We start from the raw sequence: 27,083 nt of genomic DNA on the forward strand, positions 1-27,083 counted from the left end.
AATGAAGTTTGGGTTATGCTTTTCTGTTTGTTTTCTTTTAAAAAAATCCTAATTATTTGAATTGGTTGAGGAGTCAGGTCTAATCAGGCAAAAATTCTGTCAGTTCTTTGAGATATCTTCAGCAGTCCTAAGATTTCTTTCCAGAGATAAAATTCATGGGGAATTACCTAATTTGCTGTATGGTTCAATGAATTTTTCTGCTGACATGAGAAGCTGTCCCACTGTCACCCTTACAATTAAAGCAGCAGTGTGTTTACTGGTGCCATAACTTGATAACCACTTAATGTGAAAATATGAGTCAGCTTTCTTTTTATGAACTATACTTTTTCTTCCACAGAAGACAATTATCATCCTCCAGAAAGTTTAAATTGGTCTTTTTAAAGCAGTCTTTTCAGTTGAAAATAAATAGCACTAATATAGTTAGTGACTGGGGAATTGCTAAATAAGTCCTACAGATTTGGCATCCTTTCTTCTTTTGCTTTCTTCTTTTTCCAGGCCTGTTTCATTTGCCACTTTGTTCTAACATTTACACAGTTCCTCAGCTGTGCCTGCCCTCCTGTGATGCCAGGCTTCCATCAGGCTTCCATCGCTCCTCAGCACTTGAGCATGTTCCAAACTTGTGATACCCTGCAATGCCTTTGGACAGTGATGGCCTCAGATGAAGTGCACTAGATGCCTATCTGGGTTCTGATTTGTGCACTGTGTTTGTACTCAAATGGCTGAGCACTTCTGTGTTGTGGTGTTACGAAACTTGAGTGTTGCTACACCGGGGCTCACAGAGCTGTGCTTGCAAATTGCGTCTGCTGCAGGCTTTGGTTCATTCCTCTGCAGCAGTAACCTCTCCTCTGCAGCAGGTCACCTTGGTGCTGCTCTGGCCCTGGCCCTGCACTGGAGGTGTGGCCATTTCCTGAGTCACCGTGTTCTCTCTGGAACAGTTTAAAAAGTGTAGTGGGTAATGTCAGCATCTTGCAGCTTCTCAAAGCTTTTAATGCGCTGTTTGACTTCCAGTGTGCCTTCAGCTGGATCGGGGTAATGACCTAATTAAGTGAATGGAGAGAGGTTTTTACAGTGACTTTTAAGTGTGATGAAAAGTGGAGAAAGGCTGTTTACATTTAAGGCCATTACAGAAGGTCAGTGGAGCAGTTTCATACTTGCCAAGGAACTTCATGTGTTTGGTTTGAGACTTTCTAGTCTTGCTCATCCTTCCCCCACAGCAGGAGCAGTGGGAGGTGTTTGTAGGCCAGGAGACCCTGGGATTGTAATGTAGCTCTGGATATTCTATTCACTTAGAGAAGCTGCTTCTTAGTGCTGTGCCTTTCCCAGCTGTGTTCAGGGCCAGATTCCCTTGTCTTTCCTGCAGTAGGTTCGTTTTTTCAGAGCTATGTGTCTGTTACATGGCTGTGCAGGTGTGTACAAGGTGCTGTCAGCCACTATTGTGACCTGCTGAGTGGAGCTTCACTTTCTGAGGGGTGAAGGGCTGAGCTATGTACCTGCAGGCTGAGGTGTCTGTGTTAATGTGAATTTCCCGTTTTTGTGTTACTGGAGAAGCAGTAGTTTCCCTGCCCCTCATTTGGAACTTCTTTACTGGTAAGGTGCAGGGTGATACTACATTTCCCTCTTCCCTCCTCAAGACTTAAGACTTTTTATGATGTTGCTCTGCTTGATGCACTATTCGAACCTTTTTTTATAGTCAGCAGCTTCTTAAAGCTGCTGTAGCTGAATCCTTTCTAGATAAGAGTTTTTAAACAACAGAAGAGGCGAGGTGATGTCATTCCTTTTCACACAGCTATTCAGAGCTCTTTTGGAAGCAATGAAAGCTGGTTGGTTTTCTGCTTCTGAAACAGAGATGAGCTGAGAAGCAGTAGAAATAGCAGTAGAAATATTCAAGCAGTCCATGTATAGTCCTGTGAAAATGTTGCTGTGTTAGTCATGACGCCTGTTTTTCTATTTGCCAACTGGAAGAACTTTGTGGAAATTACGGCGTTACCACAAGAAGAATTAGTTTTGGTCTTTGAGAATACATTGACTTTGGTCAATGACAGTACATTTTCTTGGTCAAAATAAAGTCTTTGCATTCCTAAGCCTTGAAGTTTTTGTATTCTTGTTTGTTTCTTCCATTTACAGCTGTGTGCAGAGCTACTGTTCATAATAGATCAGTGTAAGCAAGTCTAATACACAGCATGCATAGTAAAATGCTGTAAGCAAAATGGTGAATAAATAAATGAATATTTTTTTCTTTTAAAATACTTGCATAAGGTACACAAAAGCATGGTAATTTGCAAATATCTTTCAAGTTTCTGAGACCTGAAATGTGAAAACAAATTAGTCAAATGTAGTGTATTTCTATTGACAGCAGCCTTTCTTGTTTTCTCAGGCTGCCCTTTTAAATGTTGCCCCACTGGCTGCAGGCATGACTACAAGCCCCACTTGTTCTTGGGAAACAATGCAGCTTTACTGCACATCTTCATATGAAAAGCTTCATGCTCCTCCTGTATCATCCCCCATGTACTTCATCATGAGCTCTTGACCACACAGGGTGCATCAAGCACACAGTAGTAATGTTGGGGGAATACAGAAGGAGCCAAGACTCAGACTGCAGTTCATCAATGTGGCAGTTGATCACTGAATACTCCTTAGTAACTTCACAAATTTTATGGATTTGTGAAATTAAACTGTTTGAAAACTGTATTTCTCTGACCATGCTTTTGTGTGAGTATTGATACCTTTAAATATTGTATTTTCCTGATCATGCTCCTGTTAAAGATATTTTAATTTTTCAGGTTGCAGTTGTTAAAATGAAGTGTACAGAGCGCATTTATGCAATGAAAATCCTAAATAAATGGGAAATGCTTAAAAGGGCAGAGGTAAGTAATGCTGTTTTTTAACACAGAGAATTTTTAAAATTACATTAGGAAGATTACATTGAAACTCTTCCAGATTAGGAAGAATTATTTCATGAGCATAGGAGCTTCGTTCTTTTCTCTTTTTTTTCCCTTAAGCTGTTTTAATGCAATCAAGTCTGACAGTCCCTTCCAGGCATCTGTTGTTCTCAGCATTACTGTGTATTCATTTACCAGACAGTCTGCCCTAGTTCTTACCCTGAATTTATTGGCCAGATTTTTGTTTACAGTAAAGGCAAGTTAAAGACTACATGAAAGCTGAGATTGGTGCTACTATGACATTCACAGCTGTATACAAAAATGTTATGAAAAAGGTCTTTCTTCTCTTCATTCAGAAACATCCATTAAGGAGCTTTGCATCCTACAGTATGTAACAGGATTTATATAGCTAGTAAAACTATAACTAAATATTTTGGGATCAGATTCAGATTGTAAAACAAAATGTGTTAAGAAGGTAAATCTGTTTGAGAAGGGGTGTTTTGGCGAAAGGAGGTGTACACTGTCACAACAAATTCTGTAAATGTAAAGGCAAATGGGTACTTCACACATCAGGAAAAGAATACTAAGAATACACAGTGGGAAGCAGTTTTCTAGGATAGGTATTTCTAGGATACATACTCCTCCATGGTAGAGGAAAACCTTATGGCACATGCATAATATTATGTAAGTTAGCAGATAAATGAGCAATAGATTTGAAGATAAAAGACATGTATTGCATCATGACTGGCTGCAGTTTTGGTAAAGGGCAAGCAGTAGTGGCTTTGCTGAGGTCTGAGCTTGCTGACCCTTCCCTATCCCATTCTTCTGTCCCCTTCCTGACACCTCCTCCCCCCACCCTGCCCTTCCTAGTTCCTCCCTTCCTTTCAGTGAGTCAGTGCCAGGCCTTTTCCTGTGACAAAATCTCCTCCCTGTTGTTAAGCCCCTCTTCACCACTGCCTTTGCCTGATTTAGTCACAGTCTGTCCATCCATCCATCCATGCACTTCTTCAGAGGCGGCAGCAGCCGCTGCCACCCGGCTCTCCTTTGAGCTGTCAGGAGATTTCACACCCTGGGCTGTGCTGCATCAGCAGTTCTGCATTAAGCCTTTCCCTGGAGGAGGGAAATTTGGTGCCCTTTCTATGCAGATTTCAGCTGTGTTAATTCATTGGTCAGTATAGAATTGTTTTAAACACAAATATTTGCAGGGGTCTCCCAGACTCCAATGGAAATACAGCTATGCTGCCTTACTTCAGTCATTTTTAAAGTGATTTCATTAAGTGGCCTAAGTAGATGCAGCTTTTGGATGTAGAGAAGACAGCTGTTTACAAATTGTGTTCTAATCATGCAACTAACTCGTCTTATCCTCTCAGGCAGGCATGAAGGATGTATAATGAGCAATAGTTTTCCCAAGACAAACTTAGGAAAAGTAACAGTCAAAAAAAATTTCTGTCTGCTGATTTTCCCCATCTACAAAGGACAATAAAGGAGCTGTCTTCTCTGCAGGACCACTTTGTCAGTTTGATCAGTTTGCTTGCTTGATTTGGCTTTTCTGGATAAGCAGGATGTTATAACCTGCATATCAAGTTCATGCAACATCTGGGTGTTAAAAATTTCCCAAATGTGGTAAAACCTGTTAGTTTTTAAAATGAAGCCTGCAAGAATACAGTAGCGTCTTAAATGGAGAGTTCCACTGAAAAAGCAGATGTTTAAGTATTTTATTAACCCACCTCACCTATTATTATATAAAAATATTATCATTATTATTATGAGTGGGTTAAGAAGCATGTTGTTTCACTGGTTTATATTTGTTGTGCATGACATGAAACATAGCAAGAAGTTAGCAAAATACTGCTTATTCATGTACTAGCTGCAAGAAAAAACCCCATATGGTTGGAAGCCACTAAAATAAAACAAAGGTTAGAGAATATCACCTGACATCCATAAATGGGTTAGAAGCAAAAATAGGCATGCCATTTATGTTGATAAGGACCATTTGTATTCGTTGTTCTCACAGCAAAATACAAAGTCATTAGTGTATTACTGTTGACAGTTCCAAATAAGTCCTGACTGGCTGATTAGGTAGCCTGTCATGCTTTTTCAAGTCACGTCTCAAGGCCTTTTAAGCTGGTGTAAGCAGAGGAGGAGAATTTTATGCTCTGAATTCAAGATGCAGTGTTCAGCAGCATTACTGGGTTTTCAGTGTTCATAACATTCCCTCGCTGTTTGAGGTTGCACAGTGAACTGGATCAAGGGACTGATGTCTTCAAAAATAAACAAACTAGTTCTGTGTGTTGGCAGCCTCCTCACACTGTGGTGCCAGGAGAGCTGAGAAGTGCAATGCTCTGCTGCTGTGGGAAGGGGATAGGATTACTTGGAGCTGCTGGAGCTGCCAGCCTTTTTTGCAGAGCGCTGCTTTGGCCTTGAATTCATAAACCGTTAAACCACTCAGTTGGCATTTAATTAGAATTTACTTCTCTTTGCACCAGTGATTACTAATTTACAATGTGACCACAGCATGGTCTTCTTCAGTAAAACTGTAGATTGAATTTGACTTCCTTTGAGGGGAAAATAGTTGAAGATCCATTTGTAAGGTGCAGTCAGTATATGGTAAGGCTTGGGCTTCCCAGGCACATTTCCATAGTACATTTTCTAAGACATCTGAAGAAGTGGCAGTGACTAAAAAAAAATTAGTTCTTTTCTAGAACACAAACACCTCAATCTGTAGCTGTCAAATATCCTGATAATGCCTCTCTGAATTGAGAGTAGTAGAAGAGTCCCAAGGTCTGTTTCATGATAGTTCTGATCCAATAAAAACATTAATATATTTTTACTGGGGAGAACTCTCTTGAAGTTTATGAAAGTTGGTTTTATGTAAAGATGCTGAGAAAACCTGTTACACAGAGCTTGCTTCTATGAAGTGTTGCAGTGTGCTGTTTGAAGTTGCGGAAGGATTATTGAAAATAAAAATATATTATACTGGACAAAGATAAGACAGTAATAGTAAAATCTGCTTATTTCCCATAGTGTATTAGCAGTGTCTGGAACTGGGACTGTACTGTAAAAAAAGGAAACGTGAAACTGTTTTCTTAAAAGTCTTTATCAGAAGAATCAGACTTACTTTCCTAGAGCCATTATCTTTCTGCTACAGATGGTAGTGACAGGTTATTTTCTGACTTTTAAAAATGTTTTGTAAAACAAAGATTTAGCTTTGACTTGAATTGGTTGTGGGCTGTTTTTTGGGGTTGTTGTGTGTTGGTGTGGAGCTTTTTGGGATTTGTTGGGGGGAGGGGAAGGTTTCATTTGATTTGGGGTTTTTTGGTTTGGTTTGGTTTTGTTGTTCAAAGTCGCAGTCAGGATTAGAGTGACTGAATGCCTGACTAAAACCTGCAGAGATTCCCTGGCAAGTCACTTGTGTAGACTGAACCCCCATGAATAGAGACCTCTGTTCAGTAATTTGAAATAATCCCATAAAACATCCATATATATTCATCCTGTGAAAACTACTTGTTGATGTTGACAATGGCTTTTCTCCCCCTCTCTTCCTTTAGACAGCTTGCTTCCGAGAGGAGAGAAATGTCCTGGTGAATGGAGATTGTCAGTGGATTACTACATTGCACTATGCCTTTCAAGATGAGAACTATTTGGTATGTTTGATTCATCAGTAAATAAAAGCTCTGGGTTTTGAAAGAATTTTATTTTTGGTTTATTTTAAAATATTAGTGTATTAAATCCATCCACCTCATGCCTCACAGCAGTGTTTCAACATTCTTGTTTTCTCCTTGAAGCAAAACTTCAAAGGGACTGAGTGTAATTCCAGGAGAGTGAGAAGGTTGTGAAGGACTGTAGTATATAGAGATTTAGTTAAGCATCTTAAATTAACTAATCTCTCTTTGCATAAAAAGTACCATGTTCAAATTTAGTATTTTGGATAAGGTTGCAGTTAAGTAATCTGAGCTGTGTTAACTCTGTCAAAGTAAGAAATATTTTATTTTAAACTTTAATAATGTCTTTTAAAGCAAGGTTTTGTTTTAAACTGGCAAAAGTAATTTAAAAGTTTAGTATTTTAAAATCCTTAGGGGAAAACAGCCTATTTCTTGAAAGTATTTCTATAAAATATGTCCTTAAATCAGCAGATTGGTCATCTCAATAATTTGAGAGACTTTAGCAAACACTTGAAAAGAAAATCTGTACTCATGTGACATTTCTTTATGATTGGTTACTACAACTGTGACATACAAACCTGTTTCCTTCAGTCACAGAATACAGCAGAGTCCTGGTTAGGAGCAAAGTCAGTAAAGCCCCAATATTCTGCAATAGACTGAACCATACAGCTTCCCTGTGGCTGCTTCAGGCTGGGTTTGCAAACCTGCTGTTTCTGTAACATCTGACATAGCTGGAGTGGGAAAGTTTTCACCTTCTTAACACTTTAGTAGCATGGTAGCAAGTCATGAATATAAATTAGAAAAAATGTATTTATAAAAGGCTGCCAAAGAGTTCAAGAACTAAGCAAGAGTTAGTAAATGCGCAAACATTTCCACAGATGCTGAGGCAAAACACATTATTTTGTCATGTTTGGAGTATTTTTAGAATAACAAGCACGTAGTAGGAAAATAAGCAGTCACATCTTAGGCCCTCCTTTAGAGGCTATTTCTATTGAATGGTTTGTGATAGGTGCAGATTCTCAATCTCTGGCAGTTTAGTTGTCTCTAGCACTGCCTCATGATTTCACATCAGCTTGTAGCTTCAAATTCCCACAGAAGCAACCTTCAGACTTGCATAAAAACATTCTGTTCTGTATTTCCAAGTAGCTTGTAAGAATGGAGCTACCTAAGGAAAAATTGTTAGCTGTGTGAGATAACAAGCAAGAGCAAAGACAGCACAGAGGGGGAATCTTTTCCCAAAGTTCCCAGAGGTGTTTAGATATTGAAGTTCACTTGACAGCAGAATGTAGACATCTAATTTAAGATCCAGTATCCAAGAAGGCAACAGTTCTGCCTGGCAGCCAAAGTCAGCAGATTCCCAGCTTGCCTGAGGTCTGCTCCTGCATGTGCTGAGGTGCTGCCTTCCAATTTGGTCTGTTACTCAGAAAGCATCTCCTGGAAGTGTCTGTGCTCACAGATGGAGTGGATCTGCATGTCAGTCAGCGTTGTAAATGATGCATGAAGAAAAGGTGAAACACATCAAGAAATCAATTCATCCAAAAAGCTGGACAGAAGGTTCTCTTCTGTACCATGTAGTGCTTGTCCAAGGGCTAAGAGATCTCTGTTCAATTCTCTTTGGAGCTTGAAGAAGTTTATAGCTACATTTTTCTTCATCATGGAGAGTGCTGCCTTGTTACAGAGCCTGGGCAGATTTAGTTTACTTTTTAGCTGTGCTCTTCATCCATGGTCCTTGCAGAATGGAATACAAAGCTGAGAACAAAACAAGAACAGACAACAGAGTTTGCTTTTCCAACCTGGTCCTCTGCAAGAGAAATCTCTGGGTTCCAGTATTTTCTCCCAGTGATGTTTGTGCATTATATCTAGTGATCCTTAAATGCAAAACCACATAAGCTAACCCTGAGCACAGGGAGAGCCTTGTGTCTTCTCCCAGTTCGTGCTCTGCCTCCTCTGGCTGCATGATAAAGGGTTCAGAATGAGGCAAAGAAAAAGTAAGATACTGACATAGAAAAGTAGTACCTGCCTTTGGAGAGTCTAAAAGTACTTAGTTTTGTTCTCTGCCTTTAGTATTAGCAGAGCATTTGATAATGCAGATCTTCTATTTAAGCAAGAAATACAAAATTCTATGAAATACATATGTTCTGGAGTTCATTTTCTGGTTCTGCTCTTGTGGTTTTAAAACCTTTCAAGTAAATCCATCATGCATTACTGTTTTCTAAACAGCCAATTCTTAAATGACTTTGCATAGAAATGCTGCATAACTTTTTTCTGGTTCTTAAAAAGCTTCCATAAGAGACAGCCTATGTCAAGATGGGTTAAATCAGCCTTGGGTGATTTAGCTGAAGCAGATGTGATGTAAATGAAACAGTCCATGAGTATTGAGAACTTGCATGGAACTTGAAGTTCTCCATCTCTTCCAGATTCAGATCTCTTAATTTTCTTTCCCAGTCTCATTCATGAAAAAGGACATATGTGTATTTCCCTGCTGTCAGCCTCTCAAAGGTACTGGGTACTCATGAGAGTATTTTGATATCCTTTTTTCCTTTGGTTCCTAACTACTCTCAGAGTTTGATGTAGTCACTTCCCTGGAAGAAATGCACTACTATGAGATTTCAGCATCAGAACAGCTTTTATTTTAACCCCATAAGAAGGGAGAAGCGCCTCCTGGCAAGCAGATAATTTTGAATTGAAAGATTAATAAAGTTCTGCATCCTCAAAGATGAGATATCACCATCTTTCTGTGATCCAAGTGCCTTCCTTCATGGGTCACCTGAGTTCTTGCTGAGTTGTAAATGCTTTGGGAGCTGACAGAAGTGCATTACCCTGTCTCTGACAGAGAAGATATTTCACTTCCCACAGAAGGTTCTATAAAGCCTCTTTGCCTTGAATTTGAGAGAAAATACTTCAAGATAATATCCCTTTTAGAAGACTGATGGTTTCTGTCTGTAGCATTTTGTTTTCAAACAAGTGTTGTGTGTGTACAGTGTTCAGCACGTTTCAAGTTCTTTGGAGCAATACCCACAGACTGATTTCAACATAAATGATGCAATTTGCTTATCAGATTAAGCAGTAGTTGGAATAAAATAGAGTAAAATATCAAAACTTGTGGCTTTTGGAGTCGCTCTTTTAATCCAAAAGATAGTGAGGGAATGACTAGTGTTGCACTTCATGTTCTTTGCATTTCTATCTTCTTAAATTTGTTTCCCTCATGGAAGATGAGTCTGTGGCAGGGACAGTGGATTCTAGGTCTCTTTACTTTGAGGAGAAAGATGATGGCTTTGAAAACTTAATTCCAGAATAAGCCAAGTTAGTCTTAAAACCACCTATCAAATAATCTTGGGAAGCATGGAACAAAATGGCTCAAGACTGGTAGTACTAGATGAAGTCATTATACTTGAAGTGATGGTCTGGACTTAGGTGGATATTGCTAAGAAATACCTCAAACATAACCCTTGTTTTGTGGTATGAGAAACAAATAGCGTGCCTGAGTCCTTTTCTTTCATGTCACCCTATGAGTATTGGTCCTTTCCATGGATGGGATGGTGCCTGTGGTTTAGGAGGCTGTTTACTTTTTCACTGAAATATAGTCAAAAACACACCAATGTTTGACTTTTAAATTTCCCACTTTAATGCCTCTGGCTTGACAGTGCTTTTGGCTGGTTATGGGCATCCCTGTGTAGTATAGTAATGTGCAGTGCCATCAGACTCCTGCCAGCTGTGTTGTGCATCCATGGTGTGGAATGTGCCAAGATGAGTATTTGAAGATGATAAGTGCCACTTCAGGAGCAATGAGTACTATTAAAATGGCACCATAGCTAAAAAAGTAATAAAATGTATATTTTAGACTAAGCTGCATCAAATATTGATTTTAACTACACTTTTTTTTTCTTTCATCATCCTCTGGAAATTTTCAGTTTAAGAGTCGATAACATACACCAGTTTTGGTGATATTAGATCATTTTCTTTGTGATACTAGTTAAGACAAATAAACTCATCCTGCTTTACATCTTTGTTGTTGTCATATTTTGTTTGGGTGTTTTTTATCATAGGAACTAAGTGCTGATGTGACTTTCTTACTGTGATTAATAAAGGAATATGATACCTTTTTATACTAAGTAAATAAAAGTAAAACAAAAGACTACCAATTTTGACTGCTTTCCACAGGCACAGAAAAAAATAGTAAAAGGGTTTTTTTCAGGGGTTAACTGATTAACTTTAATTTTTTTTTCTTCCCAGCTGTCTCTCAGTACTTGATGCTTTATTTCTCTATTTTCAGTATCTAGTGATGGACTACTATGTTGGTGGTGACTTGCTGACACTTCTCAGTAAGTTTGAAGACAAGCTTCCTGAAGATATGGCTAGGTTCTACATTGGTGAAATGGTGCTTGCTATACATTCCATACATGAGCTGCATTATGTGCACAGGTAAAATACCTTCTCATTTGGCAAAATATACAGGTACAGTTATTTGAAGTTAATCCCAAATTTACTGCTATGTATACAAATGCACACAGTAGCCAAAAGCAAACTACTATAGATACATGTTTAATAATAATAGCTGTATAAGCTACTTTATTTTAAATATCAAGTTTTGATGTATTGGTATCAGAGGCAGTGACATTTATCTGACTAACCTTTTAAAGTCTGTTCTATTTTTAATCAGGGCTCTTGACTTATTCTCAATTCACTTAATAAGTATTTATCTGCCTCTGTCCAAGCAACCTAGAAGTTTGAAACAGTTTGAAATGGTTTGAACTTTCTACAGAGGTTCAGACATCCTGCAAAATTTATGCACAGTAAGCCCATGATAACATCAGTGCATCTACTGAGATCATCCTCAAACAGGTTTTCTAATCAGGGGGCATGTGCTGGTCTAATTGTTTTTGCACACAAGATGTGTATTCTGAATCAGTGGCTACCATCAAGTAAGCTTAGATTGTGGTTGGTAGTAGCTGTACAGTTAAAGTTCAAAAAGCATCAGGGATTCTCAGTTACAATGCTTTGAACTCTTCTGTTTGCATTTTGATTGCTGTTTTAAAAATTGAAAAGATGTTTAAACTCTCAAAAACTCTTGTGAGTGAATGTGGACAATATTTGGGGATTTTAAAATGTTACAGCCTCAGAGAAGTTCACCAGAGGCACCATTGCACCAATTTCCAAGGAAATTACTGAGCAGTTCCATCTTTCACAGGGCTGAATGCAGGTCTGTTGTGGCAATAGCAGTGTGTGGCTCTGTGGCCAAAACACGTGCCTTGAACAGGACGTGTGCCAGTGCCCAAGAAATCACTGCTTGGCAACTGGAATGGATGAGGAGGAGGCATGATTGCTCTGGAGAGGGTTTCAAGGACCCTTTAAGGGCTTTGATGACCTGTTAGCTGCAGATAGGAGACAGTGGAGCTCAGAGAGGAGGCATTAAGCCTTTCTGAGCAGCACTGCTGGTCCCTGAGGCAAGTGAGAGCTGCATGCCAAGCAGAGATTGGCTCCTGCTGCAAGTGCCACTGTGAGCACTGTTCTTTTAAAAACAAACAAATGAGTGTATAGTTGTAGATTAGTTTTTATAGTCCCCTGCAACTACTGAGCTTGACTTGTGGTTGTGGAATGTTGACAGTATGTGGAACTGAAATGTATGGAATAAGTTTAACAATGCAGAATTACTAATGATCTTTTGGGGAAGCACAGTGACATAGTCCAATTTTCTCAGCACATATTTTTATGTATTATGACAAGTAAATACAGATTTAACATTTAAATTCATGTAGACAGGCATAGATTAGCATTTATTATTTTGTATTAGTACTGCTAATGAGCAGCGGTATTAGTGACATTTCAGTAATTAATTTCAGAGCATTAGCCTTTGGTTAAAAAAGGTTAATTCAAGTTTATGTTGGAAAAATGTATCAAGTTGGTAGGCTTTTTACACATATGAGGACCCTTTGTTAAATCTGTCACGATTTTTCTCATAAATGTCAAGTGTGAAACTGGAATTCAGCACCTTAAAATTCAGCCATTGTCAGCTTCCACATCTATGCAGCAAGGTGCATTAGAGCACCTTATTTTTGTTTACTCCTGGTAATTCTAGTCTCCTTCTCAAAGATGAAACTGAAGGTGTTGTGGAGTTTTAAAGCTTTTTAACACATGTAGTAGCATTTGGTACTTCACATTTGAAGAGAAATGCAGATTTTATGGTGCAACAAAACTGGTGCCTTTAAGGTTGGTCAGGGGGAGGGAGGGAGTCTTAAATAGTACCAAAAAGAGTTTACATCATTGAGTAGGATTCTATGTTATTTTGATGCAAGATTAATCTCTACAAGCAGAGCTAATACTGTATGTTTAAATCCTTTCACTTTTGTATATTATAACAGGGACATAAAGCCTGATAATGTTCTTTTGGACATGAACGGCCACATACGACTGGCAGACTTTGGGTCCTGCCTGAAAATGAGTGAAGATGGCACAGTATGTATGAAGCTCCATTTATTTGGGTTGCTGATAGTGGGACCTTCTGTGTGAGTTGCTGGTTTTAAAGAGATTAGACATCATCAGGGATGTGATAGATTGTGAACTTTCAGACACACTAAAAATTGACGGTGCAGTATAACTCAACATACTTAAATGAGTTTTTGAAATCTTCAATTTCCTTATTTTACAGGCTCCTAACTTTTCAAGTTATCATTTGCTATATTTTTCTGTTTTTCACTTTTTCTTCTAATGACCATTTGAGTCCAGGGGGGTAGGGTGAGTCACCATCCCTGTACATATCAAAAAGATGTGGATGTGGTACTAGGGCACACAATTTAGGTGAACTTGTTAGTGCTCAGTTAGCAGCTGGACCTAATGATCTTGAAAGTCTTTTCCAACCTAAATGATTGTCTTGATTCTACAATTAATAAGCAGTTTGTTTTGTATGCCTTTGACAAATGGAACAGCAACATGATGGTAATTGGCCATCTTGTGCAGCAGATTGGATTTACCTCAAAAAGCTGAATTGCTTGTGACAGGTTTTGTTTGTTTTGCCTCATTTAGGGCTCTTCCAGGGGTGCCAGTCCTGCCAAAGTATGGCATCGTTCACTGGCTTTGGCACAAACTCACATCTTGTTGAGGTTCTTTAGTCATAAAATGTCTGTCAAAGCTTTACCATAAAAAAATGTAAATGAAAGAGCTATTAGAATTGAGAACATATTCCTAGAGATTAGTCTGCCCTGATGGTCAGGGCTTCCCTACTACTTGTGCACTGAGTAATTTCTCCACCTTATTCCTGTAGTACATCCACTTGCACATTAGGCAATAAACATTTGACTGATTTCTGACATAATAAAACTTACCCAGGAAATTTATTCTGTGATCTTCAAATGAAACTGTAAAATTCAGGGGTAGGACCTGATCTCCCTACTTACTCATTTTTCATTTCAAGTTCTGGGCAGCAAATTGCAGTTTTAAAATATAAACCAACACAAAGGAAAAATATATTTTGTCTTTCTGCTTTCACAGTGTTATTTCACTGTGATTATTATGGGTCTCTACTGTGTTCAGAATAAAACATATCAACTGATTTTATGTAGCAGTAGAATGGAACTTAATCTTTGCAGTCTTTGTTACTTTCTTAATATTTCCTTTGTTATGTTGCTGTGAATTTATGAATCTTTTCCTTCTCCAGAACCATGTTTTGGTGTCTCTGTCAGAAATACTAGTGTTTGAGTAAAACAGCTGCTGAGAGAAACTAGAAACTTAGAAGAATTATGTTTGCCTTATTTTTAAGGTACAGTCATCAGTAGCAGTGGGTACTCCTGACTACATCTCTCCTGAGATACTGCAAGCAATGGAAGATGGAATGGGGAAATATGGGCCTGAGTGTGACTGGTGGTCACTGGGTGTCTGCATGTATGAAATGCTCTATGGTGAAACACCCTTCTATGCAGAGTCACTGGTGGAAACCTATGGGAAGATTATGAATCATGAAGTAAGAACTGCATTAAATCTCTTGTGTTCTGAGTTTAGGTTTACTGAGAAACTTATTACGTAAGGATATTGAAGTGATAGTAGTTTGCTTTTTCACAGTGTTTTAGATTGATATGTAGGTTTCTTGGTTCAGGTTTTAGGAAGCTTGCTTCTCTGAACTGCAGAAATTTAATTTTGATAAATTGAAATTTTTCTCTAAATGCTGATTTTCTTGTTGGAAAATCTAAGCAGTCATCACAAATCAAAATTAAAATCTACTCCAGTTTCTTCAGTCTAGAGTAATTTCAGTTGTAAGTGGTAATTACAATCTTTAGATCTTATGCTTGTTTATGAATAGAAATATTTTCTAAATGTAGATTTTATTTCAGTAAGAAATACAGGTATTTAACCTATATATTTGAAAAATAAATTCTTAAATATGACAACATAAAGAACTGGCTAACGTCATGGGGTTTTAAGAGTTGAAATCAATTTAATCTGCAGGAGGTCGGTAGACTTCTGACTAAGAATACCAGTCTGTCTTTATTGTATGATCTTTAATATATTGTAGTGTGTAAAAATCCTGATGTGTCTTAAAAAAAAGTTTTCTTTTCCTAACAGAGTTATTGTAATCACAGATCAAACAGATCTGTTTTAAAGAAATTGAAAAATGATTTCTTGTATTTGAAGTCCAATTTAAGACAAAAAAATCTGTCATTGAATATATTGAATTGTACTCTGTCATTGCTCACTGTAACTAGAACAATATTTGACTATTCATTTTCAGTTTTATTGGTATACTTTAATGGTTTTTTTTGAAACTACAGTTATAAGTTTTGGAATTAATTCCTTCTCTAAAAATTTCTCTTTTTGTTTTGTTTTCTAGGAACGATTTCAGTTTCCATCCCATGTTACAGATGTATCTGAAGAAGCAAAAGATCTTATTCAGAGACTTATCTGCAGCAGAGAGCGTAGGCTGGGACAGAATGGAATAGAGGATTTTAAATCTCATGCATTTTTTGAAGGACTTAATTGGGACAACATCCGAAACCTAGAAGCACCTTACATTCCAGAAGTCAGCAGTCCTTCTGACACCTCAAACTTTGATGTAGATGATGATGTACTAAGAAATCCAGTGAGTCTTTGTTTTTAGCTATTACTAATAGAAGTATGCATCCTTGCTGCACTGTAAGGTAGTAGGGAGAATTTACTTCAAAATAAAGAAAGGGATGAAAAATAAGTCACTCCAAATGTGAAAAATTCAAGTTTTTAGTCTCTTGGCATTTTGTGTTATCTGAAATCATAAGCTGCTTTTTTAAGTGGTAGCATTTGCCAGACTGTGTTACTTTACATGGTCAAAGTTAAAACATGTTTAGGTAGGGAAAAAAGCCTCTTAGTTGCCCTTTCAGTTTACCTTAGTAGGGAGCTAGTATTTGGATTTATGCTTTTTCAAAGGTGAAAAACAAAATCTGTCTTTACAAATACACATATATTCTCTGTGTAGCTTGCAAGCACAGCTGCCCAAGTGAGAGGACTCATCCTGCTGCTTCTCCACTGATTTAAGAAGCAGGAAGCTGGTTCTTGGAGTAGGGAACATTGGTGTTGCATTCCTCCATTTCTGTTTCTTGTAGTTTACAAATGGTTCAGGAGGAGTAGAGAGCTTTTGTGGTAATTTTTTCACCGGTTTGTGTTTCAAGAAATCGGGAGCTTTTGGCACGTTTTTTGATTGCATGTCTGACAGTAGCTAAAACACTTAAGACTAACAGCATGCATTTTGGTGCCAGGTCACTTTTAATTAGGAACTTGAAATTTTGGGTTTCCTTTTACTGGCTGCATTGTGCTTTGAACTTGTTGAAATGCTGCCCTTTCAAGTGCCAGTTCAAGAGGCTCCGAAATTCAAGTTGTTCTATTAGGCGACCTAATCTGAAATAAAGCTTGTCCAGAGGCAGTGGAGCATGACTGCCAATTGTCAGTTGGTGTATTAAGAGAAATCTTTCCATTAGCTGTCTCTCTTTTAGCTGTTGAGGCTCAATGAAATGCCTTTCACTCTGTATGTGTTCTCTCTTGGGTTTTCATGCACATTGTTTTCATGCAGGAAGTGGTGCCACCAAGTTCTCATACAGGCTTTTCTGGACTGCATTTGCCATTCGTTGGGTTTACATATACAACTGACAGGTAAGCAGAGGATATGTTTTATAAAGGAAACTTGTTTCCCAAATGCAGCTAATTCCTGCGAATTCTTATTTTTATAAATATATAGAAAGGTTGATGTACAAAGGTATACATGTGGCCCAACATTTATTCCTTGTTTGGTTTTTTTTCAAATGTCTGAACATATTTTGATCCTGTCTGCCAAGATTAGGTGCTTTTTGTATTTAACATTTTATGTATTTGAAATGAAAGAAAGTTAAGGGATTAGATGTGTCAGTTGCAGTTTCTTCATTGAAAGGCTGAGAGCAAGTCTTGTCCACACTGGACATCTGCCAGGAGCTGTTCAGGATTATCTCATTGCTCCACTGTCCTGCTGGTAGACCAAGTTAACACAGAGGGTTCTGAGCATGGACAGAGTGGCTCACTTTGCATATCTTTGAAATGGCCTCTCTCTGACTTCAGAGATCTCTCAAACATATGCTTGTCTCTGATCCTTGGGTATTCTGACCTGTTTGTTATTCCCTTATTTCTCTTTGCTGGGATTTGTTACCCCCAAAACATGTCTGTCATTCTTTTCACAGTGAGATCATGTGAAACAGTAACTTAAATCCATCTTTGCCATGCTTTAAACTAAACGTGTGGGGCTGTCCCTCGGCTATCTCAGTGCAGGTACACTTACCTGCTTCCATTTCTGCAGGGAACCTGTAACCTTTGGCATGGGAAAATTAACATTTTCAGTCATTTAGGCAGTTTGTGAAGTCAGGGTATATCTGCATCATTGAAGTTCTACATGCAGATATCTTAATTCTACAGCAGCATGCACAGTAGCTAGGGAGTAATAACTTTACCCTGAGAATTGTCTCTACAGTAACAATTACTGCACTAATTGTACTTGTAAATTTAAGGTGCATATTTGGTGGAATCCCAGCATGTCCTAGCTATAGACTGCTGTGAGTATTTATTAAAATGTCCTAACTTATGTATTTCTTTTCAGCTCTTTATCTGATAGAGGCACTTTAAAGAGTGTGCTGCAGTCTGACACTGTAACCAAAGACACGGATGTACAGCGAGACTTAAAGAACACTTCACAAATAGAAGGCTATGAAAAGAAAATACGGAAATTAGAGCAAGAAAAGCAGGATTTGAACAGAAAACTGCAAGGTTAGAGTTCATTTTTGTTTGGACTCTTAGTTCTGCTCATTGGAATATATTCTATTGAAAATCTTTTCCTTTCTTTTTGGATTTTAAGAATCTGCACAGACAGTGCAGAACCTCCAAGGTCCAGTGTGTGTTACAGCCAATACAAGCCGTGATAAGGAGATTAAAAAATTAAATGAAGAAATTGAACGGTTGAAGAACAAATTAACAGGTAAGCCTCTGGCATGGTAATTATAGTAATGCAATTTATTTTGCAATAAGTAGAATTAATGCTCTTCAGCTGTTTAAAAAACAAAGGGTGTTTTAAAGCCTTGTTCAATAATAAGAGGCATTTCAGTTTTTTCCAGATGAGTGCTTAACTAGTTCTTCCACTTGCTTGGCTTGATAACACATACTAGCATGGGAAGTCCAGAGTGTGATGAATTGTGTGGATTGGATTTAATTAAATATTTTGTGTGATATCCATTTCCCTAAAAATTTCAGGAGATCCTGTTCTCTTACTCCTCCATTTGGGGAGGAGTATTGTGTTGGAGAGGTTTTACTTGGAGGCAGGTGTAAAAGACAGGAGACAGAAGTCTGGTTGCTCTTTAGTAACATAAAGGAGTAGATGGGGGATGTGTAATAGTAGTTCACATTTAAATATTTCTGAGCTTCTGCTCCCTTTGTGTTTCTGTGTTTGGTGATGCATTAATTAGGAAGCACTGAGCATTGCAGAAAAACAAATACTGGCATCTGTCCTGAGGGAAGACTGACTCACCCATATCACTGAAAATCTGTTGCTTGACAATGCTATTCGTTTATCCATGCAAACCTCCTGTTAGCACCTAATTTTTAAGTAGGAATCAGTGATAAACAAAATGGTAGTTTTGAATCCTAATGACTTGGCTGAGAGTTTTATAGAGGCCTGAATATTGTGAGTTCAGATGCTAAGTTGCTGATGCTGATTTTTTTAGAATATCTGATCCTGATTTCATTTGACAATATACCCTTTTTGTAGGTGTATGCACTGCAAAAATCAGCTCTGTTCTCCTACACAGATTGTCTTCCCAAAAAAAGCTACTTTTGTGTATTCTGAAATTAGGTTTGAGTCACAATAGTTAGATTAATGCTCTGCTTTTGCAAAGGGTTCAGGTTTATCTAGTTCTTCTACCAGTGATGCCCTGTTAAATATAAATTCTAACAGTATGTTCTTATTTTTAAAAAAGTGGCATTGGTTCATGTAGGGTGGGAGGAAGTTTGTTCTGAAGTGAGGAAAGGAATAATATTTCATGCATTATAGCAGTGCTTGGGATCCTGAGTACTTAGGTCCATTTTCCTGTTCTGCCATAGATACCAGTGGAACTTGAGTGAGACAGTTATTCCCTGTGAAATTTCTTACATATTTGTTTAGTAGAAGTGGTAATTAAAACCAAATAGAGAATGGCAGCTCATTTTCTTAGAATTGGTAAGACTGAGCAGGAGTATATAAAGGTGGCTATGTTGGGTGTTTTGCACTTAAAACCAATAACTTCAAATGAAATTTGTTTCTTTGTTATTGAAAGTAAAGTGAGAACAAGCTGCCAGAAGTATGATCAGTCAGGTCTCCAGGTTACCTTTGCAGGATGGTATTTCTTTCCCAAACTATTCATTAGTCCTTATCTAGAAAATAAATTGTCTTTGCTTGTCTTGCTGGATGCACTAATGACCGTTGCCTTTTTGTTGCATAAGGAAAACTATTTAGGAAACACATTATTAGAACTGGAATTGAAACATTTCAAGTTTATTTTACGGTTTTCTAGGGCTAGAAGTTGCATTCCTCAAAAACAAAACAAAGCCTTGTGCTAAGGCTTTTTCCTTTAGAGATCACAGTCTTTGGGGCTGAGAAAAATAAAATTATTTTGAGGTATCAATATCCCAAAGTTACTTTAAATGGTCTAAAATGATGGGGATAGGAAAGAAGTTGATCTTCCAAGCAAAGTGATGCCAATTTGTATGAGTAATTGGCTTGTGTTATTGGTGTTAATTTGGGACCAGTTGCCTCTAATATGTGTTTATCTGCAGATATAAGTAAACTGGAAGCACAGCTTGCAGATGCAGTGGCTTTTCGACAGGAGCATGAAGACTCCATACACAAGTTGAAAGGACTAGAAAAGCAGTGCAGAGTACTGAGGCAAGAAAAGGAGGACCTTCATAAGGTACTTTTTAAAATGGTTATGTAAAGTAGTTCTGAAACAGTTATGTTGTGATTACAGTTTTAGTGTTTTAAATGCTGCTTTTTAAAATTATGCAGAGATGTTAGGGAACCTGTTCAGCAGTACAGTAGCTTTCCAAAGTATCACACTTCTATTTTTTGGAAGTTGATGGGCTTACTGTTTTCAAATGAGTTCTGCTAGATTAAACAAACACCTAAAGAATGGTTTTAATTAAGCTGTTTAATTACTCTTAACTGTTTCAGTAGAAGTCTGAGGCAATCAAGAGAGACTTCAGAGCCTTGGGATGACTTGTTAAGGGATCAGGAGCTCAAGTATTATTCTCCTCTATTCCCTCATCTTTCAGGGGATGATGAGGGAGGAAACAGCCCCAGCAGATACCTGGCTGGTGTCCCTGGCAGAATTAGGGGTTTTTGACCATAGGTCAGTTCACATGACACCAGGGCCTGCTGGTGACATTTGGGGTACACCTGTCTATTTAGAGGAAAAGAATCTTTGCAGGGAAGTTAGCAGAGCTCATTGAAAGAGCCCATTTACTCTTTCTTTATACCAAAAGGTTAATTATTGCTCAAGGTTAATGATGACTTTTATGTAATCATTGAGTTTATTTGCTGCTGTGTAAATTATCTCTTTGTTTGCTTCCTAAAATTTAGCAGTATTTCAGATTTAAGTCAACAACATATTTTGTAGTAAAGTAAATAGGGATTTGCATATACTACCTACCATTTTCAATAATAGTAAAAAAAGCTACCTATATTGGAATAACTAGTTTTGCAAAAGTCTACCAGGCATATTGTTCCTGAGAATTCATATGGATCCATAAGTAATCCATGGGCCAGAATTTCTGGGCTGTTTCTACACTAGAATTTAACAGTCTCTCTTCTGTCTGTTAATCACCAGTATGGATTATTTGCCAGTGTATAAGTAGCAGAGAAAGTGAATCTTTTAGTCTGAGCACATGCTTTTTGGGAATTTAATCTTCCTGCAATGCTCCTACTAATGGCAGAAATTTTTAGAATTCCCTTTTACAGTATACATTTATTTTGTTGTATCATTCTGCTTTTTTTCTTTCTTTTCTTCTGACTCTCAAATGATTTTATGTCAAACATTCCATTTGTATTTTAATCCTATTAATTTTTGTGAACTACTTTCTGTAAAGAACATAGTTTTTATACTTTCAATTAAAGTATTAAGGGTTTCAATATTTGTGTTAAGGAAACTTCCTCAGTTTTCTGAAAAATCTCATTTGGCTGCAGCCCCTCAGTGCTGGTACAATATATTTGATGTTGCTCCTGAATCTCCTGTCTTCTGAAGCATTCCTTTAAACAAGATTACAAATGTGCAGGTACATAGTGGTAATGTAAAATCAAATTATTTGGAAGTGAGGTGACTTTGTGTAGTCACATTTATATATATGTGGATATATATATATATATCCCACATAAAGAAAGACTTGTGGGATACCAAAGGTAGCTTTGGAGCTGCCCACACTAGAAGCCAAGTAATGGCTGCCTTTGTATGTCACTGCAGTTGCCTAGCTAAACAATTGTGTAAATTAAGAATTAGAAATCTGTAGTAGTTTTATGAGGTGGTCAAAACAAGCTTATGTAGGTCCAGTTTCTTTTCTTCTTGGAAAGAATTATATGGAGTTCAAATTTCTCTCTTTTTTTTTTTTTTTTTTTTTGGAAACCAGCAACTTGTAGAAGCCTCAGAGAGACTAAAGATGCAGTCCAAAGAGCTGAGGGATGCCCACCAGCAAAGGAAGCTGGCTGTGCAGGAGTTCTCTGAGCTCAGTGAGAGGATGGGGGAGCTGCGCTCCCAGAAGCAGAAGCTGTCCCGGCAGCTCCGCGACAAGGAGGAGGAGCTGGAAGTGAGCATGCAGAGAATCGACGCTCTGCGCCAGGACGTCCGAAAGTCTGAGAAGATGAGAAAAGAGGTAGCTTGATAAAATAGTCATAAAATAGCTAGCACCTGTGTGTTTCAGCTGCTGCTTACCCTGTACCTCCTGAAATCAACAGGGCCAGGAGACTTCTTCTCCTTTTTAATGCCTTTATTAAAAGTGATCAGCTCAGGATTGGGCGGCTCAGCAGGGCTGCAGTCCCCGTCGCGTCTCCCAGGGCGACTCAGAGGATATGCACAGCTCTGTCCACCAGGGGCAGAGCTGGGGACTCCAGTCCTCGTGGGAGCCTTTAAGGCGTGATGTCCCCGTCAGATCTTGGTTTCCCTGGTTCTGTCCTGCCTGGTCCCGGCGTCGGGACGACTCTCTGCTCAGGGCGAGAGGGGCTCCGCATCTCTGCAGGCTCAGCACTTGGCTCCTCACGTCTGGACATCACTTAGTCTCTCAACTCTTATTTGGCTCGTTGTTCTTAGGGTTTTCTCGTTGCATTTTGGAGTCGAGATCCCAAAGCATGCTGGTGGTGTAGTCACTTTGCATAACCCCCCCCACCCTCTCAGGTGTCTTCCCTATGCTGGAAGAGAGCACAGCCTCCGGGAAGGGCCATCACCCCACCCAGCCAGGCCTTTTACTAATACAAAAGAGGAGATAAACTACAATGACCCGTGATTACAATAACAAAGCACGAAGAACCCTTGCAGAGACAGAGATCTGGCTGCGTCCCTGTAACTCTTTTTCACAAAAAAATATTAACCGAATTTTTGTTCATAACACCTCCTGTGTGATTGTATGGATAAATTGGGAGCATCTTCTGGAGGTTTTCATAGGGTTTTTATTTGCACTCAGACTGATTTGAATCTTGAGGAAAGTATTCTTGCTGTATGCCCAGTTTATTAGTTCTGGTGTTTGGATTCTTGTAGAGTCTTGACTTATAGTCAGCTTGAAACCTGTAAAGCTCAGTGGATGCCTTCATGTGCTCTGTGGTTGGAGTATTCTGACTTCACTGTTTTTTTAACTGAATGTTTCTCTTCAGCTTAAATGAGGAATAGTGATACAAAACTAAATACATGGTTTTCCTTCCTCTCTAGTTAAGTCATTGCAAGAGTACTATCTTTAAGCAAGCTACTTTCCAATTAGTATTCTAGGCAGTTTATAGGTTTCCGTGAGATGAAGTGAATAGCCAGAAGAGAACATAAGAAAAAATTTCTGTGCTTAATCTGGAGTGTTTTAATCACTGAAAAATCATAATGTTTTCTGCATGCTCTGGGTGAAAGAGAAGAGAAATTCAATAGCTCTGTAAGCTAGAAAACTTGTAGCAAATTGAAGGGTAGTCTATGAAAATGTAGTGGATAATGAAGTTTCTAAGGCTTTTCTCCACAAACAAGATATGATAGTCAACTAGGAATTGATGAATTGGTGTGACATCTCATCTCTAGAGCAGAGTGCAGCAGGCATTCAAGTGTTGTTACTAATGCAGTTAAATACTTTCATGCAGAGCTTTAAAAATCTCCTGTCTTTGTTGTTAAAAATTCCTCTGTTCTCCCTTTCATAACAGTTGTATCAATCTTCTGTTCAGAGCACAGTCTAGAAGTTAATTATCTTGTCCCACAGTTCTAAGTACAATCCTTTTAAAAACAGCTTTGCTAGTTCAATTTGAACATAGAAAAATAAATCTTACTTTTCCTGCCAGGGTATGAAACTGTGCTGCTATTGCTTGAATTCCAGCAGTTGCCTTAGTTGCCACTAAATCTAAATTGTCTTTCTGATAAGCTTTCTGAAGTCAATAAATGAATGATCACGCTTATTTTGTTCCATAATTGCAAAGTAAAAATATTCAGTGTTCATATTTAAAGTGTTTTGCAGTAATTTGGTTTAAAGGTTGATATTTTTAAGCTGCCTTACTTAGATACTGAGCCATGGAGCTGACCTGTAAATGTGGGAGACTTTTATCTTTCTCACTGCAGTGTCTTCCTAGTGCCATTTCCTTCTCTTTTCTGTAATAGAAGCTGTGCAGTTATCCCTGAATGGGCTTGATGTAGTTCACATCAGTACAAAGAGTCATAAAATAATAGTTCTCTGCATGTGACAGATGGATGCCTGAATCACTGAAGGCAAAACAATTATCATGACATTCTGAGATGGTTGTTATAGTGGTGTAACTTAAAATAGAAATAAGTAAAACTTGCTTCTAGGCCGTATGGAGGAAAGGAAATGAATGATCTAGATAGTGTTATCTTGTGTTGAAATGACCTAAAATGACTCTTCACAGCTGGAAGCCCAACTTGAAGAAGTCGTAGCAGAAGCATCAAAAGAACGCAAGCTCCGTGAGCACAGCGAGGTTTTCTCCAAACAACTGGAAAATGAACTGGAAGCTCTAAAGGTTACATGGTTTTTGACAAATATTTATTCATGGCCTAGAAGCTGCAATAGTTTGGCTTACTGAACTGTTGATACCAGTGGGAGACTTAAAAACTGCAGCACTACTGGAAATCTGACCTAACCCATCCAGATTTATTTGCCTTTTTTGCTTGAAAGCCTTTAATTGCTGGGTACTAATGTCTTGAAAATGCTCAGTTTATATAATTTCTAAGCAGCTAGTAAACCAATGTGATCCAAATTTGTTACCTCTGCAAGCCATTTCAACCCCTTATTTGGGTCATGTAAGCAGAGCAGTCATTTACAATGCTTGGGGACAGGCACCTTTTAAATCACTCTGTGCCCAAATAAAAATTTTTCCAAAGTGCCACCAACTGGACAATTCTGACTTTTAAGAATATACTCAAAATAAAAAGATCATAGCTTCTTTCTCCCTGACGGCTTCTCCTCTTGTTTTGCAGTTGAAGCAGGGGGGCCGGGCAGCTGGTGCCACACTGGAACATCAGCAGGAGCTTTCCAAAGTTAAGTCTGAGCTGGAAAAGAAAATCTTGTTTTATGAAGAGGAGTTGGTCCGACGAGAAGCATCACATGTTTTGGAAGTGAAAAATGTGAAAAAGGAAGTACATGATTCAGAGAGCCATCAGCTTGCACTCCAGAAAGAGATCATGATATTAAAGGATAAATTAGAGAAAACAAAGCGAGAGAGGTAAGCTTTTGGGCATGCTCCCCTCACTGTGGATTTCTTTTTGTTGCATGGGTGCCTGTGCAGGCTGGTGTTTCACCCTAACTCTGTTTATTCCTTTTTGAAAATCCCAGTCTACAGGTTCAGCAATGTGACAGTGTGTTTTTATTTCTTGCCCTTCTCCTTAGGCACAGTGAAATGGAGGAAGCAGTAGGAACAATGAAGGAGAAATACGAACGTGAAAGATCTATGCTCTTGGAAGATAATAAAAAGTTAACAACAGAAAATGAGAGGGTAATTATTTCAGGAAACATATAATTCTTACTTCATTAGTCTCTGATGTTGAAGTAGTCTACTCACTGATCAGAACAGGATCTGTGAGTATTCAGGCACTCTCTCAATTTTAAAAACTTCATTTTTGCCATATAAATATGAGAGATTTGGCTGCATAGATACTTTAGCATCTTGCTACTCTGCTCTTTGGGGGATTGATTCCCATAATTAAGAGGACACCACCCTTGTTAATTCTTCATGATGACTACAAAGAGAGGAAATCATTGACACACACTGCCTGCCTTCCTGATGGTTTACAGTTAAACCTTATTTCTCTCCAACCTCTACACTAGATTTTTTGTTTTCCCTTGTTTTAAATTATTTTATGTGAACTAATAGTTTCACAAAAAGGAAGCCCATCCAGATAGCCCAGGATGGTCTTTTGTTCAGGTTCTAAAAGTGTGTAGGCATACACATATAAAAAGTCTGAAACTGACCTAATTCACAAGTGAAACTAATTTCTTGTTTCAGCTCTGCTCCTTTGTGGACAAGCTAACAGCACAGAACAGACAGCTGGAAGATGAGCTCCAAGATCTAGCAGCAAAGAAGGAGTCTGTTGCTCACTGGGAAGCTCAGATTGCAGAAATCATTCAATGGTATGTGCTGGTTAGAGATCCTGATATGGCCACTTTCAACTTCTGAAATACTGCTTGGTTTTGTTTTGTTTTAAACATATAGCTAGGCCTTGTTTGTGTCTGAGACCAGAAAAAGCATGGTACTTTTAAGTGCTGATTTTGTTAAAATTGCCAGATGCCACTGAAACAAGTAGAAAGAGTCAGGGTGTCAACTTTCTTCAGTCTCTAAAGTGATTGTTAAATCATGCAATTTGGAATATTTTGATGAATTCATTCAGGAAAGTGGTCAGGATTTTAAAGGTCAGCATTAACATATAGAACCTCGCTAGCTGTACTAGAGCACTTAGTACTTCCACTCTTCTCATCTATATAATTCACTGTTCTAGCAAGCTGTGTGCAAGAATTTCAGCTTGCAAAACAAAAAGGACTGGAAGGTAGCCCTTACAAAAGTTGAGAAAGTAATATGCAGATAATTTTCAAATAACAGCAAATCTCTGCAGAATTCTTCCTGATGGAAAAAGGGAGGTTTCAGTTTCCCTAGCAACTGCCACAATCAAGAAAATCAGATAAAAGAAAAATTTAAGGCAGGCAATCTGGGATGCATTCAGTTTTCTGTTGCTGGGAGAGTTTTCCCTGCTCTGTTTGTTCCTGTTATGTCCCTAAACCCAGCACAGACACTCTGATAATTTGGTGGTACAGTATTTGGTGCTGTGAGCCATGAAACTGCTAAGTTATGGGTTTTTGTAATTGCACAACAGGGTAAGTGATGAGAAGGATGCTCGTGGCTATCTCCAAGCATTAGCTTCCAAGATGACAGAAGAACTGGAGTCGCTGAGAAGTTCCAGTCTGGGGTCACGAACACTGGTAAGGAAATAAGGAACATTCAGGATGTTCTGGGCATGTCTGAGAAGCTGCATTTTTGTGCCTAAAGATAATTAACCCTCTGCTCTGCTTTATAGTTTTTAGATACTGCTTGCAAAGCCAACTGGGTAACCTGATCAGAATTTGATCATTACAGGGGGCAGTTGTTTCATACTAGTAAACTGCCATCACAGATATTAAACATTACAGAGGAGAAAAGAAATAATAACTTAAACCATTAAAGGGAATACAGAAATATACCTTACCATGTTATGCACAATTGAATAATTGCTGTTACAGCAAGACAACAAAGTAAGTTTTCTTCTGTGAAAAAATATTATCTGGCTTATGCCAATAGAAACTAGGGACACAGAGAGAATATGGCTTTATT

General features: G+C 38.3%; 1 protein-coding gene across 11 annotated transcripts in view; it reads left to right on the plus strand.

The window, feature by feature from the left end:
• The window catches only part of CDC42BPB (CDC42 binding protein kinase beta), a 92,753-nt gene that overhangs the window by 39,025 nt on the left and 26,645 nt on the right, over positions 1-27,083 (plus strand). For all 11 annotated transcript variants that reach the window (XM_074542310.1, XM_074542311.1, XM_074542313.1 and 8 more), the window contains exons 3-18: positions 2,781-2,864; positions 6,428-6,523; positions 10,815-10,963; positions 12,901-12,994; positions 14,295-14,495; positions 15,360-15,608; positions 16,569-16,648; positions 17,619-17,785; positions 17,874-17,993; positions 19,823-19,956; positions 21,665-21,907; positions 24,135-24,245; positions 24,703-24,947; positions 25,112-25,217; positions 25,728-25,852; positions 26,590-26,695. In XM_074542310.1, coding sequence (XP_074398411.1) covers positions 2,781-2,864; positions 6,428-6,523; positions 10,815-10,963; positions 12,901-12,994; positions 14,295-14,495; positions 15,360-15,608; positions 16,569-16,648; positions 17,619-17,785; positions 17,874-17,993; positions 19,823-19,956; positions 21,665-21,907; positions 24,135-24,245; positions 24,703-24,947; positions 25,112-25,217; positions 25,728-25,852; positions 26,590-26,695 — 2,310 coding nt within the window. The remainder of the gene's footprint in view (positions 1-2,780; positions 2,865-6,427; positions 6,524-10,814; positions 10,964-12,900; positions 12,995-14,294; positions 14,496-15,359; positions 15,609-16,568; positions 16,649-17,618; positions 17,786-17,873; positions 17,994-19,822; positions 19,957-21,664; positions 21,908-24,134; positions 24,246-24,702; positions 24,948-25,111; positions 25,218-25,727; positions 25,853-26,589; positions 26,696-27,083) is intronic.

The sequence above is a fragment of the Zonotrichia albicollis genome, chromosome 6 (assembly GCF_047830755.1).
Source record: "Zonotrichia albicollis isolate bZonAlb1 chromosome 6, bZonAlb1.hap1, whole genome shotgun sequence".
NCBI lineage: Eukaryota > Metazoa > Chordata > Aves > Passeriformes > Passerellidae > Zonotrichia > Zonotrichia albicollis.